The 18,943-nt window shown below is 35.1% G+C and overlaps 1 protein-coding gene across 1 annotated transcript; it reads left to right on the top strand.

Annotated features, from left to right (window-relative positions):
- Positions 1–352: 352 nt before the first annotated feature.
- LOC129254253 (tetratricopeptide repeat protein 5-like) lies at positions 353–18,378 on the top strand. Its single transcript, XM_064115725.1, has 10 exons — positions 353–850; positions 5,943–6,075; positions 6,778–6,995; positions 9,139–9,286; positions 10,926–11,017; positions 11,695–11,748; positions 12,382–12,528; positions 12,689–12,903; positions 13,495–13,639; positions 15,926–18,378. Exons 1-10 carry the CDS (start codon positions 797–799, stop codon positions 16,043–16,045), a joined length of 1,326 nt encoding a protein of 441 aa, XP_063971795.1. The 5' UTR covers positions 353–796; the 3' UTR covers positions 16,046–18,378.
- The last annotated feature ends 565 nt before the right edge of the window (positions 18,379–18,943 follow it).

Genomic DNA, 18,943 nt, shown 5'->3' with positions numbered 1-18,943 from the left:
AACACCAAAAATGGGCCGAATGCTTATTATCTATGTGAAGAAAAAATCAAAACCACTCTACCATTTATTCAAACTCGGGCTAATATTCGTGATTCTTGGCAGCACTGCAGAGTAAAGTATTTTGAAATTGTAGAGAATATTTTTTTGAATGGTCCATGGAATAATTCAATTTTTTAGCTTCATGAAATAACGCATCGGATCTGCAGTTAAAGTGCAGAAGATGAGAAAAATCAGCTCATACCCGCAGCTAATTAATCACCTGTTCATCCATTGTGACGTCAGCGCGCAGAGTGTAAACTATGCGCAGATCATAATGCGCACAAACATAACTGTGGAACGTCCTTAAAAGTATACTCTCAAACTGTCGTATGATACATGTACATGTATTCACATCACATAGATCACGGACGCTCACGTTCCTGCATAGATCTACTACAATCCCACGACAACGTGCACAATGTATGCACACAGCTGATAACGAGTGTGCAAAACGTAAACAACGTTGTACTGTTCGGCGCAGCGAGATTGACAAGTAACTCATGCATATTCATGAGCACTCGTCCGTTGACCTTTGACCTCTGACGTCACCGCTGAGCAACTGATCTAGACGATATTTCCTCGGAGTACAGGTTCTCGGTTTTGCGCGCACACTCGGCTGGCCGGGCGTACGCACGGAATAGAACGTATATATCGGTGCAAATAAATTCGTTTAATATCGTCTAGAACTAGACTAGTACTAAAGACGTGTCGAGGTCCGTCCGATCCCCGGGGCAAGACTAAGTACAGTATTATCATCATGGCGACGGAAGGGTCGGAAGTCTCGAATGCGTTTGACTTTTCAAAAATCAAGGTAAGCGAAGTGCTGTATGGCAGTGAGTCCAAACTTCGCGCGTGTCCATACTTCGCGGACGGTCATTATCTAAAAAAACAGCCAATATCCTTTAAATATGACATCATCAACGTGAAAAGCAACCTAAAATTACCCTTTAGTGAAAGTTTCTTTAGGATGAGTTCAGTATTCATGAAAATATTGGCAAAAGATCGGCAAATTTGCCACCGCTAGTGCCCGTTTTGAAGAAATCAACAAGCATCACGATATCACCATCTTGCAAGCAGAAATCATTAAAAATGTGAGTTAAATGTGGTACTAACCGATTCCATAGCATTTTGCCATCAATCTGATATAAATATTTCACTTTTTGAGCTTGAGTTTCTGTTTAAATCTCCACAAAAGCTTTGGTGCGCAAAGTTAGGTCACACTTTTTCTGAACGGTTTTCCAGCACAGCCCGCATTCGCCGATCGGAATAGAATTTTTAGATCGCGATACCGGCGAAACCCCTTGACCTACTCTACATTTTCGTCCATGATTTTATAGTTTACGATCTTGCCGTCAATATGGTAACTATTTCTTGAATTGGTTTTGTATAAATTATGAATATTTTGTGAACAAAATTAAGCCTGATGAATATTTTTGAAAAGTGCGCGAAGTTTGGACACCCCATCATACGATAATTCATCAAACTAAATTATACACACATTTTTATTCATGTTTGTATCCAAATAATAACGTGAAGAATTCTCGAATTAATTAAATAACAATCACAATTTATAACGTTGAAAATGAGAATGGCTCTTTATTAATGTATTTAACCTTAGGCTTAGCCCTATGCATACATTTTTGTGATGGTTTTTTGGGATGATCTGCGCAGTGCCACAGCACTGGCACAGTAATTAACAAAAGTTAGATCTAACCAAGGCCACCCATTCAATGAACAAGGTAATATGATATAACCTTGTTCTCAGTTTTATCTCCATGTGTGGCAAAATAAGGATGGCAATGTTTGGCTTATTTTCTCTTTTTCTTTGGGACAAATGCTTGATTTTTTTAGTATGGCAGTGAGTCCAACTCCAAACTTCGCGCGTGTCCATACTTCGCGGACGGTCATTATCTAAAAAACTAGCCAATATCCTTAAAATCTGACATCATCAACGTGAAAAGCGACCTAAAATTACCCTTTGGTGTAAATTTCGTTAGGATGAGTTCAGTATTCATGAAAATATTGGCAAAAGATTGGCAAATTTGTCACCGTTATTAACGCCCGTTTTGAAGAAATCTGATATTCTCAACAAGCATCACGATATCACCATTTTGCAAGCAGAAATCATCAAAATGTGAGTTAAATGTGGTACTAACCGATTCTATAACATTTTGCCATCAATCTGATATAAATATTTAACTTTTTGAGCTTGAGTTTTTGTTTAAATGTCCACAAAAACTTTGGTCCGCGAAGTTAGGTCACACTTTTTCTGAACGGTTTTCCAGCACAGCGCGCATTCGCCGATCGGAATAGAATTTTGAGAAAGCGATACTGGCGAATCCCCTTGACCTACTTTACATTTTTGTCCATGATTTTATAGTTTACGATCTTGCCGTCATTCGTCAATGTGGTAACTATTTCTTGAATTGGTTTTGTAGTTGTTGTTGTTCGTTTTGGGCCTGTTTCACGCCCTAGTAGTCTCCTCGGTAGACACTTAGTGCTGTGCTGGTTTTGTATAAATTATGAATATTTTGTGAAAAAATTTAAGCCTGATGAATATTTTTGAAAAGTGCCCGAAGTTTGGACACCCCATCATACACTGACAGTTTCCATTACACCTACGGTACTTGTCATACATTACAACTTGGCCCTTAAGTAAATTTGATTCTTTAAATTATTTTTTTCTTAATTAAAAATAGAGATAAAAAAATGAAAATTTTCTTGCCATATTATTTTCCACCAATAGAGGGCGTACACAAAAATATGCCCAAAATTCAAGTGTTTGAGTGCTCTAGTGAATACAAAAATTATTCCCAAGTTGCTTATGAAAAATAAATTGCAACTGTATGGAAATTAGTAATTTTGGTCACAAAAATGATATTTGAATGATTTTTTAAAGTGTGTGCTCTGTACAGCATTGGCATGTCATAGTCCTACCTGTAGATTCCCCACAGGCAGGGTGGTTGCAGTGAACAAGTGGATCTAACGTTAAAATAACTGTTATGGTCAGTATGTCTGCGCGGTCTCCCAAGTCTGCGCACCCGCGTATCTGCGCGATTCTAGTAAAAGAATATACGCAACAAGCACGAACTTTACACATGCAGTACATAGACAGGTATTCATAAAAAAATCCGACTCAAAATGGTGGAAAAATAATGAATTCAGGGCATTTCATGTGATGGCCTCAAAATGCAGCCTTTGTCATCAAAATCCCTGAATCGTGTGCAAAGTGAATGAGTGCGCAGACATGGGGTACCATTTTTTTTTTCAATCTGAAAATGACTGCCCAAAGGTTTTTTCAAGAAAATCTTTTATTTTCTTTCATTTTTTAATGAGAAATTTGGTACACTTACTCTTAATAATATAAGGAACACTATTAACCAAAAGATTTTGTGAAATAAGAAGAAATTCATGTTAAATCTTAACTCACTTTGTTAGGTGCGCAGACTTGGGGCCCACCATCATAAATCTAATGGGGTGTTGCAAGAAACTTGCGATCAATCGCAAGTCTATTTTTGGTCCCTAAATCGATCATACGTCTTGCGGTTAATTGCAAATTAGTGATTGATTGCTAATCTGCTCCTTGAAACAAGAAGAAGAAGTTTAATCCGATTTGCTATAGCCAACGTTGATCTATCAGTTGTAAAATTGCAACGGAATATTTGCAATTGATCACAAATAATTTCTTGCAACACCCCTTAAGTCATGGAAGTTGAAGTTGGTATGAAAATATTTCTCACAGTTCACACAAAATTAACTAAACTTATGATTAATACCAAATGGACTGTAAGAATAGATCCTAGAATCAAAATCGCTTGAAGTTGACAGAATAAACGGGAAGTAAGTTAGATCTAATGAATCAATTTCAAGACTTTGCCTGACAAAATATTAGTTTGTTGTGAAAATTCCAGAAAAAATTATTGGTGAAAACTGAAGGTTTGACTTTGTTGACTGTGAGGAAAATCAATTTTTATTTTGATATAGCCTAACTTAAACATTAAAGTTTATTAGAATTTCAAGATTCTGATTTTTGACGTTATACATACATGTAGCTGCCTTAAGATCTACTAACTTTAGATCTAATGGTTCATGATTAGGGGCCTACTAAAAATTTGTTTCTTTCAAAGTTACTTTCAGGAGCAGGTGTGAAATGACTGCGTCTTCTTCAGGGTTGATCTGCCTCATTCAAGATTGTAGATTCTTGCAGATAGACTCTAGTCTAGACTACTGAGGGAACAATGAAGATCATTTTCATTTTTTAAAGAAAATGACAGAGTAAAATGCCCAAATATCGCACACTTAAGCATAATTGGACCAAAACAAAAATACAATCATTGAATCAAATAAAAATCATGTTTATTTCCGTAGTACAAATGTTGAATATCATGTTATGTTGAATGTCATAAAAAAATAGAATTGAAAAAATTATGGTAAACGGAAATTTTTTACTTACTACCAGAAGCTTGTTTTGTGCCAAAAATCGGAAGCAGTTTCCCAATATCGGACGCATAGAGTTGTGCGCCGCAATCAGTTTTGGCGATTTAAATCACGCTCTAGACCCCCAAATAATTGCTCAATTGTCGATTTAAATAATTCATTTTTAGCTGCGCATATGCCAATTTTAATTATTACTTTCAATAATTTTTATATAGAAATCGTTAAATAATGATAATTTACTTACCAAACTGACCTCTTTCAGCTCTGAACATCGGACCTCTTCGCTCAGCTGCAGTCGACTTTGTTCTGAAAATGAGTGCGCGCGTGTCAACAGCAATCGGCCGATATGTACTATGTTTGGGATAGTGCCATATTTGGAAGGGTGTCAAATTTCCTGCCATGGGTAACCCCCGCGGCGGCCATTGCAGATTTTTTTTGTTGCGATAGATCGAACATGTGCGATCTCGGCGGCCATATTTCTGGCGGAAGTCACTTCCCCCTTACGAGATTTTTTTTGGTCATCGATCTTTTGGAGTCCATAATTAGCGAGGGTCATAAGAATCTCTGGAAGTCAAAATCATGGATTTACCCCTGGAATATTTTTTTTGAGCAGCAACTTGGATCTACTGTGTGTGCAGTTCAATGTTCATGTATCTTATGCATGCAAGTCCCCTGCCAGTACAGGTCCCTGTAGTTATGGGGAGTCACTTTTGTCCGATATTTGGAACCGTCCGATGTTTGGGGACTTTACTCTACATTGATTTTTCGATAGACCTATATGGGGAAGCTTCTTGCATATCATGTCATAAATCATCCAACAGCTTTTTTAATCCTTGATGGATTTTCCCCAAACCTTCACTAAAAGTAATAATAATATTTTCTGTAGATTCACCCATTATACATGTAATGTAACCAAAATTCAAGTTTTGAGCACTCTGGTGAATACAAAAAAAATTCTCAAGTTACTATAAATGAAAAATAAATTGCAACTGAATGGAAATTAGTATTTTTTAATTACAAAAGTGTTATTTTAATGATTTCTATGGCATACCATAGTCCTACCTGTGGATTCCCCACAGGCAGGATGGTTGCAGTGAGCAAGTGGTTTCACTGCTGCTCCGATCGCCCATGGCCTCATGGAAACGTTCTTATTTGCTTGTTTCTAAAGTTGAGATTGAACCTTAATACCAGTACAGCTTTCAGTCCCTTGGCAGCCATTGTAATGTCTATCGACCGGATGGGACCTTTATACAGTGTTGTTTAGGCATATATGATCACAAGCAAAGATGCTACAAGTGGAAGACTGGACGCTTCAATGAATTTGTCTTTCTATTGACTGCCTCACTTTTTTACTGGATCGACAGTGCGTATAGGTGTCCGATGGGCCGACAGTATCCCCTGTAGTGCTTGCTCGTTGTGTTCAGTTTTAGTAATATTGAGAATTCTTTTATATTTCTTATTTGTAGGAGGCAGTAGATGCTTTGTATGATTTTAGAGATCATTTCTTTGAGAGAAATTCAATTGATCGTGCAGTTCACAAAGCAGAAGAGGTCAGGCAAGAGCTACAGAAAACCCTCTCAATATTTGATGGAATAGATGGTAAAGACAAAAACTTTCCTTGTATTAGCTTCTAAGTTTAGATTGTAGATTTGCTGTATGCATGTGTTCGTTATCTGTAAATTTGGATTTTGGAGCAGACCTCAGAATATAGAATCAATCAAGATTATTAACAGATTATTTTTGTATTATTGTTTTTGTTCATGTAATAGGTCATATAGTGTCATTTCATCATTTTATTTGGGCTCTGATTACTTAAACCTTTATCGATGACAAACTCAAAATTTCTATGACAAATTTACTATTAGCCTATCAAATGCCAGGATTTCAGTAGATTTTTACATTACCAGAAATGTGTCTTGATAAACAAATTATATGAAACAGGACCCAGAACTTTTCCAAAATATCTTGTACCATACTACCATTTCTTTCATTTCGCTTGCGACATGACATAAAAAGGCATTAAAAAAATGGAAAAAAATTGGTTAAAGGGATAACTTTTTATGATGCTTTCCCTGGGACACTAGTGATTTGGATTGGAGTAATGGGAATGATGTCTGTGTTTTTTTTCAAAACAGGTTTCTTGGATGAAACACAGGAACACAATTTTTGTCTTTCTAATATTGTACTTGGTGATATATTGTGAACCGATTGTCATTCAGTGAAGTTTCAGTGTGTTGCATCAGCAGCCCATAAAAATGACCAAACAATTTGAATAAACCCTGACCTATTTGTTAAACACAGACAGCATTGATGCAAGTAGTAAGGCACTGGTTCTACTGCAAAAAGGCCGAGCATGGAACATCTTACCAAACTTCAGCCAAGAAGCCTTAGATGCTCTGTCTCGGGCTGTCAAACTAGACCCTCAGATGGTCGAAGCTTGGAACAACCTTGGTGAAACATACTGGAAGAAAAATGATGTCAATTCAGCTAAGAATTGTTTTGAAGGAGCACTGAACTATGTAAGTGTGTGAAATTATTTTGAAGTAGGAAACATTTTTTACGTCTAAGTAAATTAGGCATATTGGCTGACCTTACAGACGACAAAAATTACTTGAGTTTTTTTTAAAATCAAATCAGAGACAATGACAGAACGGGGATTCAAACGCACAACCTAACGATCATGAGTACAATGCTCTAACCTCTAGACCACACGACCCTCTAAAGGGATGCTCCAGGTTGAAGATATTCATATCTAAATAGAGTAAAATCCACAGAGCAAAATGCTGAGAATTTCATCAAAATCAGAAAAAAAAATAACAATGTTATTGAATTTTAAAGTTTAGCAATATTTTGTGAAAATAGTTACCAGTATATGCACGGCGTCATGAATATTCATTAGGTGGGCTGATGATGTCACATCCCCACATTCCTTTTTCTTATGTTATTACATGAAATCATAATTGTTTCATTTTTTTTGTACATGTTTAAATGACGTGTCTCCATGATGATAAGATAAGTTGCAGCAATAAATAACTAATGCACTTAATCAGTTGTCAATCCAATTGTTTTAGTTCTTGATAGAAAATGTTTGAATAAACCTAATTTCATATAATAAAATACAAAAGAACAAGTGGGGATAATGACATCATCAGCCAACCTAATGAATATTCATGAAGACATGCCTAGAATTGTTTAACCAGAATAATGCAAATCTTTAACCCTAAAAGGCTGCGGGGGGGGGGGGGGGGGGGGATCCACCCTCCCTCTACATTTTTCATGATAAATCTAATTAAATTTGAGGTTAAGATGGGCAAAACATATTTTTTCCTTGTGTTGGAAACTGTGTTGCCATGGTAAGGGCATATTGCAACAATTAAGGTGTAAACATCTTGTTGATTGAACCATTTCTTTATTGTATGACTGCTGCAAATGAAATTTAGTAGCACAAACATGGCTCAAGATGTGCAAGTCACGTATTTTTGCATTTTGGTCCTTTGTTCAATATGCTCTGGTATTGAACATGCGATTGATGCATTTTTTATGCTTTGATAAAACGTTTAGATATAGTTATCTCTTAGAGGTCTTATTTGTTTTTTTAAAACATATATTGTATCTGTAATTCTGAGTATTACTGCTTATTCCAAAGAAGAGGAAGAGTTCTAGTAATTATTGACTCATAAGTGATGTTGTGAATATTAATATATTTCTTTATCCTTTGCTCACCATTTGAAGGATCAAGTTTCATGTATGGAGTGTAAATTATTTAATTACTTTGAGCAGATATCATTATTTAAACATATTAAAAGTTTGATGTGTATTGATCTGCTAATTATGGTGGAGGCTATTGTGCAGTTGAGAATCCATTTTTTTTTTGGTCTCGCCTGCATAGCAGAGCGAGACTATAGGCGCCGCTTTTCCGATGATGGCGACGGCGGCGTCATCAACATTGAAATCTTAACCAAGGTTAAGTTCTTGAAATGTCGTCATAACTCTAAGTTTATGGATCTAGTTCATAAAAATTGGACATAAGAGATACCTTGTATCCCTGAACACCCTGTGTAAGAGTATGGTCACATGACCAAGGTCAATGGTCATTTTGGGTTAATAAACTTTGGCGGTGTTGGGGGTATTTGTTGAATTGGCATCATAACTTGGAAAGTTTATGGATCTAGTTCATGAAACATGGACATATGGATAATCAAGTACTAAATGATTGTTTTGCACAAAGTCTTAGGTCACATGATCAAGGTCAGAGGTCATTTTGGGTCCATGGACATGATATTTTATTATCATGTGAATGTTTTCTTTTGTAAATATTCAATAGTTTTTAAAGTGAGCACTGCTGCTATATCGAATCACGTAATCATCGTAATCAAGGGTACACAGCAACAGAACGAAAGTTCCATGACACTGTGGTTGGGTGTAGATGCGACAGTGACTAGTTTAGAGCAGTCTTAAATTCATCTAGTGATTGCATTGATGTAGTGGCTAAATATAGATAGATTGCAGTCCCGTATGGTTCTGGGCAGGAATGCAGGCGAGACTGACAGAGGCATTACACTTGTTCATTGCATGGTTATGTATTGTAAATATGTATTAAACCACAATCATGTTAACTTTAAAGAATTTTTAAAATCTTTTTTTTTTTTTTTTTTTTTATAGCAAAACAACAAGGTTTCTCTGAGAAACTTGTCAATGGTGTTAAGACAGCTTGGGAGTGATGAGATGGAGAAAGCCAAGAATCTTCAAGAGAGTGTGGAACATGCTAAGAAGGCTGTTTCTCTTGATATGAATGATGGTACATCCTGGTGTAAGTAAACATCCATTTCACTCTGATCTTATAATGATAGATAATATTGCTTTATGTTTTCAAAATATAATTACATTCTAAAATTATGTAATAGGCTCTACTTCAGACTAAATTTACTATTTTTAGATTTTTTTTATTATGGTTATATGTTTTTCTTAATCTAAATTTGTACATTCTGCATAGTAGTAATAATTGTTAGAACTGTTAATGGCAAGCTGAACATTGGTAACAAAAAAGTGTATGAACAATTTTAAACTTTAACGTTCAACACTAAAGAGCTATGCGCAGGCTTGTCTAACCTACATGTACTTCTAGTACTGTAATAGTTTGTCACATTTGAGTTATTCAGCACATATGGACTCTGTTATTATAGTCCAGGGATTCTCAAATGGTGGTGCGCGTGCCGCTTGTGGCGCATCGAGCCTTGCGGGATGGCGCGTGGGAGCCAATATGAAAAAAGGGGGAAAAATGTTTTATCTACTTACTAGTAACCTAGAAATGAGGTTTGCTGATCATTCTATTACAAAAAGAAAACAAAAACTTGGCTATGTTTGACCCAACAGATCAAATGTGGTTGGAGCAAGTAGCTACAGTTTTTCCAGACATGTCCAAGCAAGATCAATAATTCATTGATCTCTTGACTTTCTAAATTCCCCGTTTAGTGGCGTAATTAGCCAAATTTTGAGGGGGCTAAATATGGCGTACCGCGTAAAATTTATAAAAAATTGTCTGCAAACGAGGCGAGCAAGCACAGATTTTGACATTTTCTGTCTCACCTGCATAGCAGAGCGAGATTATAGGCGTCGCTTTTCCGGCGGTGGCGGCGTCAACATCAAATCTTAACCAACGGTTAAGGTTTTGAAATGTCGTCATAACTTATAAAGTATGTGGGCATTTTTACAGTAACTGACGTTACACAGCACAATTTCAAGCACCTTTCATTTTGTGTATCTCTCAAACACCAAATGATGGGAGTTTACTTTTGACTAAGCTAATAAAGTGAACCATGCTGTATAAACTGATACTAAGTTTTTCAATGCAACCACATTTGTCACGCATCAGCGAGCAAAAATGTGTCGGTAACTGACATTCCGCAAAAAGGACATGCAATTTAAATTTATATATATATATATATTTTTTTTTTATTATGTTTTTATTGTTTTCATAAATAATCAATTACAGGAAATCACAATATTTACATAATTAGACATGATCGTAAACAAACAAATATAAAACAACAAAATTGCTAAAGAAAAAAGAAATTTATAAATATTGTTATAAGTGTAATTGTGTTCTTGGAAATGAAATAAAATGAATTAAATTAAATATCTGTAGGTATATTGATTTCCTGGTCCTCTTTGAGTACTTTATAGTCCCCCTTCTTTTTAAGATGATTGAATTGATCTTTATAATATTAACAGAAGCAAAACCTGTAGCTGTATAATACATTCTTCAATCAGCAGCTAGTGTCTGCACCGTGTGCAGATCACACTGTGGCATCTCAATGAAATATCACTGAAGCTAACTACTTATTTTTGCTCATGCGCATCTAGGTTTCATCAGCTGGGAATATAGATATCATGGATCAATGTCTCTAAAATACCTCATTTAGGTGATATTTTTTTATATCCATCTACAGTTATAGCTGGCAATGCATATCTTTCTATGTTCTTCATGACTGGTCAGAAGCCGGGGATGTTAAAACAATGTCATGGAGCATATGCACAGGCTGTAAGTAACCTATTTTATTTCACATTGTCATACTTTTACTGAGTAGTAATTCATTTGGGTGTTCTGTGTACAAAGTGGCAAAGTTTAATTCGTCCTCAAATGTTCAATAATTTATGATTTATAAAAGAGTGTAAGTTGAATTGGTTTAAACATATAAGACAATTTTGAATGATCAGAAGTATTAAGGAAAAATAGCCAATGTAGAAATCCTTTTTCTCTGGCATATACTACAATGTATCTCAAGGTGCATGAATATTAACCATTTACATTTAATCAGGCAATTTGTTTAACTTTCATATATTTTCCATTGTATAGTGCTGTTATTTTCTTATATACCATTGTATCACATTCAGTCCCTAGCTGCTGCATTTGTATCTCAATATTCTAAATTAACCATTAAAAAGAATGAATTGAATGGATCTCATTTATACTGATTTTTTCTGGCAATCCATTCAGCAATTGTTTATATTCGAAAGGTCGCAATATTTCTCATGGAATAATTAAAATTTGTTTTATTGGTTTTAACTTTTTTTTTAAATCATAAATAAACTCTAGGAGGATAGCAAAATATATGGTGTAATATGCACAATTACAAACTTTTAGAATCATAAATGTATCATTTTGTTCATTTCAAGGCTGTTTTTGTTACTTGAAAGTAATTTCCTTCTTTAAAACAGGAGCGTGATGTTATCGCCAAATCAAACCCAGATCTTCATTTCAACAAAGCGACTGTAAGTTTATTTTTAGCAATTACTCTATGGACTAGATTTATTCTTTTTGAAAAAAAAATATGTAGACATTTTTATATTTACAGTATTAGTAATACCAAAATAGTAACTTCTTTTCAGCAAAGGAAATATTTGGTACCTTGGTACACACAAACAGAAATAATAAATGATTCATAATGAAATGAATGTGCTAGCACATATTACTTTTACTATCTTGTGTTTTTTTTTCTTGATGTATAGAGTAATATTCTGTTAATTTGTTCTGGATTTTCTCAACAATATTTCATTTTCTTAATTTGTAAAGTTTAATCATGTGTATTTTGTATGTGCTTCATGAAAAAAAAATCCCTTGTCTTTTCAGGTTATTGAATTAGTTTATAAAACCTTGTGATCCCCATGTTTAACCTTTGTGAATTTAACCCTTATTATGCAATGTCCAACGATGAATTTGATATTTACCCATTGATAATTAAAGGGTGACATCCCAGAAAGTTCATGAGTGTTACTGTTTTCAAAGGCACCTAAGAGAGATCCCCCTAGTATTATTAAATGGGTCTAGATTGTTCAGCCAAGTTAAGGCTATCTTGTATTTGTTTAAAGATGTTAATTTCTCTCATCTCACAATTATATGAACAGATTTTCAAATTTCAAGAAGAGTATGGGATGTCTTTGGATGGTTTCAAGAGAGCAAAGGCTTTGGATCCAGTTTGGGAAGAACCAGATCAGAAGAGGGCAGAACTTCTAAGCTATCTTTGTAGGATTACAGAACTAACAAAAGCAAAGGTAAATAAACATTTCCCTACTGATGCATATTCATAATCTCTCAACAATCCATCCTTCTATTAAATATGGTATTTGTGCCTGTTATCGTTAATGCTATTCCAAGTATAGACTCCTAAGGTGTACTAGTAATTCTGATTTTGTCATTGTCCCTACGTTTTAGGGAAAGTTAAAAGCCAAACGTTTACAAAAGCTGATGTCTTCATTCAAAGAGAATGACTTGGGTCCATACAGCGGCGGGTCATACACCTCACCTAATGGTCAAACGGTCAAGCTAGAACCATGTGTGCTGTCCAGATTACAAGAAGGGATTAATTCAGAGAAGGTTGTTGTTGGGAAGGTTGTGTGTAGCATAGCAACTGAAGAACTCATTCCATTGTAAGTATTTTATTAAATACATAATAAATGTGTTAAAACCTGTTTACCATAATTTTTATTTATTCATTTTTTTTTTTTTTTGCTTATGAAATTAAAAAAAAAAATGTTAATGTTCATTGCAATGTTAAATATCTAATTTACCATTCCCTATTTAATGTTTATTAAATGTATATTCTTTTCTTTGTGTGTGTGATAGCCCTAAGCAAAAATGTATCATTATTGGTGTGTTTTTATGTTGGGCAACACCACAAAATATGTACTTCAGACTCTATATGTAAGACCTTTCTGAAAACCCTGTATTATAGTTCTTATGACAAATTGCAATACTCTTATGATGATGAAGACTAGGGCAGTTCATGAAGTAATGTAAGAATGGAAAAAAAAGGCCAAAGAAGCCTGACCCACAACAAAATTATGAAAATTTTGATTATTTTATAGAATTGACCTATATAAACTATTAACAGTACCGTAGTACACAATTTTCTTCTGTTTTGCACCACTTTAGGACCCCTGTTAATGAAATGTGCAGATTTGTATCTTTTAAAGTGACTTTCTCACCCCTCCAGTGTATTTTATTCCTTTTTGTCTCAGTACCTTTGCTATAGTTGATTCAGAAGGGTCTTGCTATTCTGTCAATGTGTATAACATTGCTCAAGGTCAAGGGGTCATCATAGGTGATACTGTAGCAATACCAGAACCGTACCTCCATAGAATAGACTTCACAGTAGATGATAAGGTAGGTCAAACCTGATGCATTTCATAATGATACACAGTAGGAATGCTAGCAGCTTATTGTTCATTGTTTGTTTCTCATTTTAATGACAAATTGAATACAATGGAATGAAAAGGAATGGAGGGGAGTTCCTTGGAAAAAAATGAAATGCAGTTGATAGAGTGATATCAATTTGATTGGAATGCAATGGAATGGAAAGGAATTAACCCTAAAAGGCCCGGGGTTTTCACGATAAATCCGCCGCGCGAAATTTTTCAACCGCGCCGCTTGCAGACTTTTTACTTTCAAATCTCACACAACGTTTGAGACCAAATTTGCGATGCCCGGGTACGCGGGTACGAAATTACGCAACATTATGTAAGTGCAGGTCAGACCCAAACTGCTCAAAAACGTGAATTCATGTACAAATCCAATGCAAATTGTGTATCTAGCCAAAATTCATAAATGCATCATTATTTCTACTTTTAATGATTAAATTTGGATTAATTTTGTCTTGTTTATGATCAGAATTAAGTCAAAGACAAAGAGTCTGTGAACAAAAATTAGGGACAGTGATTTTCCGTTTCAAAAAATTGCTTTTTCTGTTTCAGAAAATCTCAAATTCCGTTTCAGCATGTCAGAAAACGGAAATTCCGTTTCCCCATAGACTTTGTACACACGGAAAAGTGACAATTCCGTTTACACATTAAATAGCAAAATCACAACACGCACACTCGCACTGGTCAAAATTTGTATCTGCTACTGTACCAACAACACAATAAAATCCGTTCTAATCGGATCTATGCGGGTGCATAAAATATTTTTACACACCCATTTTGCATGCATACATCCTCACCTTTCATATTATTAGCATTATTTCACGGTGAAATGATATTTCATCGATAATTTTGGGGGTTTTTGGACATCGTTATCATCAGTCAACGGCTATTGCCAATCCGCCATCTTGGATTTTAAGACCACGATATCGTGCTGTTACATCTTCAAACGTAGAGGGCAGCAACACACGACCGTGTAAGGAGTTGAACGATATGTGTGCATGTGAAGCCCAACCCGGCCGGCCGGGTACGGGTACGGTGCGGGGTACAATCGAGTGTGCTGATGTCGAGTGCAGTCACGATGTGTGAATTGTCATGATAGTAGCGAAGTGAGATCGTGTTTTCTGGGTTTTTTTGGCCATTTAATATTCTCATTTTGTTGTGATTTTGGAGTAATTTCTGTTGCTATTCTGTGTATTTTGAGGGAAAATACGTTTTCCGTGATTTTCCGTTTGAAATGCCACTTTCCGTTTCAAAAGGCCCTTTCCGTGAATTCCGTTCGTTTTCCGCGATCGCGGAAAATCAACCATACAGCCTTGTAGATTTGATCGCACACTACCGCTGTGCCAATTTTTGCGGCGCTCGCATGATCGAAGATCGAGATCTTGGAGGGGGGCGGAATCCTCCCCCCCCCCCCCCCCCCCGGCTGTGAGAGGGGTCAAAATACCCCAGCTTTTTTAGGGTTAAAGGAGTGAAGAAAAAAAAAGATTGGGAAAAAAAAGGAAAGAAACCAAAATAGAAAGGAATAAACCAGAAGTGGAATAAAAAGGAACAAAATTGAATTGATTGGAAAAGAATGAAATGCAATGAAACACAAAGTTAATAGAGTGAAATCAAATGGAATCAAATGCAACGGAATGGAATTGAAGTAGGAGTGAAATCTCATGGATTAGAATGGATTGGAATACAATGGTATGGAATGAAAACAAGTGGAATTGATTGGAAAAGAATGAAATTCAATGAAACACAAAGTTAATAGAGTGAAATCAAATGGAATCAAATGCAACGGAATGGAATTGAAGTAGGAGTGAAATCTCATGGATTAGAATGGATTGGAATACAATGGTATGGAATGAAAACAAGTGGAATTTAATGGAAAAGAATGGAATGGAATAAGTGAAAGGGAAAAAATTGGGAAACAAATTAAATAGAAAAAGAATAGAAAACAGTTTCACCCCCCCAAAAAAAAAAAATAAATAAATAAATAAAAATAAAAACATGATCCAAGTCTTATCAAACTCCTTTTAGGATACCGGTACCAATCACATTGAATGGGGTATAATATTATTTTTAATATAATTATGGAAAATAATAAAAAGAAATACCAATATAGTGTATCAGACAATAAAAAGGAAAACCAATATAGTGTATCAGACAATGGGTGGTAACTACAGAATGTATATCTTAATCTTTAATGATTTGAATCTATTCAAAATCTTTTTTTAATTATATATATCTTTCTTTCACCTTGCAGCACATTGAGTTTTCTTCCCTTCGAGTGAACACACCTGTAGCATTGGTTGTGAATGGTAAGAAACTTGGAATAGACAAACAAGCACCTGCTATGCTCTCGGTCAGTGCTAAAAGTGACTGAACCAAACTCCAGTCTTTCTCCTTTCAACATTATCAGCTTTGTGTTATGAAATGGTACAGTCTGTAGTTTGAGACGTTTCAAGTACTTGTTCTATCTTTTGTCGTATTTCACAGTGTACACTGTGAAAAAAGGCCCCTCGTTCAATCTGTTGATGCAGAATAAAGTACCAAATTGTAATGTTATCATTTGTGTGTGTGTGTGTGTGTGCATTTGAGCATTCTTCATGACCATAACAAACCCCTGTACACCAAATTTGATTTAGTTCATGATGGCCTAAGGATTGGCCAAAGGGCCCCATTGACCATGTAGATTGGCCGGGTCCGTAAGGATTTGGAACCAGTTCAATTATCACTGATTTCAATTGGGCTATAAAGTAGGTATCCATACAGCCACTTCTTGGGGCCCCCACAGACCAATCACCGTCAATTTTGGGTTTTGGATATTTTTCATCATGTTCATGAGAATCTTACAGCATACAGTAATTCTTCTGTGCATTCCTTCCATAATTGAATTTCTTTATACCAAAATTGCAATTATAACACAAAGCTTGACTCAAGATTCATCACTAAAACATCAATAAATGATCAATAGGGAATTAGTGGGTGAATACCAATTACTTGGGCAAAGTAACACATGCACTTATACAATGTTTATTTTGATATGCCACATAATCCTTGATAGAAAGTATCATATTATTATCCTTGTTTTGTGTTCCTATAACATTGGGATAAAGAATGTTGACCTTCTCATTTACTGTACCTGCGTATTTGGAAGCAAATACAAGTGGACACTTGATTGTGTTTACAAAGAATACATGTACCAACATTCCCAGGTTAGACTAAGTGTTTTAGTGGCATATGAGATTATAATATAGTTCCTATAATATAAGATTTTGTAGTGAGGTAAGAAAATATAGATATTAATGTGATACTTTATTATCTGGTTATTTGCTTTATTTTTAATATTTGCTATCAGTAATTACACCCCCGATAAACAAAGTTTGAAGGGGGAATATAGGAATCAGCGTATGGTCGGTCGGTCCGTTGCAAATCTTGCACATTGAACTACTTTCTCAGTTTGTGAACTAATTTTCATGAAACTTGGAACACATATTGGTGTTGGGTGAAAATGTGTAAGGCACAATTTTGGCATGTGTCAGAAATTGTGTTGCCACGGTAACGGTATATTTTTGCAAAAACAAAATAAAAATCTTGCAGTTCACACCACTTCCTTAATTTTTAACCAATTCTCATGAAATTTAGTACACACATTTGGTACTGATGTAAAGGTATATTATAGGCCCCAAATTAGGTAAAAATCTATCAATTCGGACTACTTGATTAGTTATCAACCAATTCTCACATTTTGCTCACACATAGGTCTTAGGATAAAGATGGGAAGGACATATTTTTTTCTCTGTGTTGCAAACTGTTGCCATGGTAACGGCATAGGGTGGGAGTATTAATCACCTTCAGTGATAGTTCTATTTTTTTTAGGTTTGAGAAATTGGTCGTCATAATTACAATTATCTTAAGTAAAGATATTGCTAGAAAGTTTGTGTGCTGATGCCATATTGTATTTTTTATTTGCCTACAAAGGTGAATATAATATTGTTACCCACATCCTTCAAGGAGTATGGACTATAATTTTGTAAGACTATTATTTTGTTAAGAATATATATTCTATACCATTATACTGGAAAAAAATGTTTTTACATTTTTATTCTCCGGGAATATGAGATGTTTCAAAGGTAGGTCTTTCTGAGTTGATCTTTTCATTTAGCACCATTTAGTATTATGGCATGCCTTTTTGTAACTAAATTATTTTTGTAAAGTTTTCAATGCTTTTAAATTTTTTTATTCTTCATGAACATATTTTCATCTGTTCTGTTGGACCACCTTTCATTGTCATATTTAAGATATTTAAGTGTACATTAATTTTATTTATGCTAACACCTTATAAGGGGTATTAAAATATTAACTGAAGGTCACATCACATATTTCACTAAGACAAGATGGTAAAGTAATACTGGACAATTTATTTAAAAAGGAATAGTACCTTGTAGATTTTTAAGTGTTAAAAATCTTCCTTTTTTTATTAATGGATCAACATTTGGATCCTTCTAAGTGATATAAATGCATAATGCAGAGTTTGACATTCTATATGTGTGATTTATTAAAACTTTTTGTAAAAACTAGAAAAAATACATGTAATTTTAAGATAAGGAATATTGTTGGTCTGTGTCCTACCTGTTTGAAATATGCTGTGTATAGTATTGCAAGCTGCCTTATTTTCGTATTTGTAAAGTGTTAATAAACAATGTGTGCAATTTACATTAGTTGATGATTGTATTCATTTTCTTTTCTTGGTGTAATTTCCTAATACATTTCCTAAATACATGTATTCTTTGGTAATAAAGCAACTTCACGACTGCGGGTTAGATGTTGGTACTTGTAGTTTGAGGCAAATTAGAGTGTACCAAATCACCTTACGATATTTTGCTGTTTATGATAAGTTTCATGTCATTTCAGATGATGGCCTTACAAAGAAATATTGCAGGATTTGCACACCGTAGGCACCAATCTAACTGCTCAACACATTTATGTTGCTCGACTCAGTTTGTTCGGGGGAGGGAGGGAGGGGATGGGTCACTGCCATTGGACAGCATCCACAGGAACCATCCTAAAAAATAAGCACCCTAAACAAGGATTCAAGGGCAGGCTAACATGGTATAATAGCCATTTCATCCACTCACCATTTCGTCTAATACCCAGTTGGTCCATTAGCCATTTAGTCTATAAACCATTTGGTCCAATTGGAAAAATGTTAATTGGGCGAAATGAATGAAAGGAAAATGGGTATTAGACCAACGGGTTATAAGACGAAATGGTCAGACGA

The sequence above is a fragment of the Lytechinus pictus genome, chromosome 2 (genome assembly GCF_037042905.1).
Source record: "Lytechinus pictus isolate F3 Inbred chromosome 2, Lp3.0, whole genome shotgun sequence".
Lineage (NCBI taxonomy): Eukaryota > Metazoa > Echinodermata > Echinoidea > Temnopleuroida > Toxopneustidae > Lytechinus > Lytechinus pictus.
This window is presented reverse-complemented; position numbering and strand designations above follow the sequence as displayed.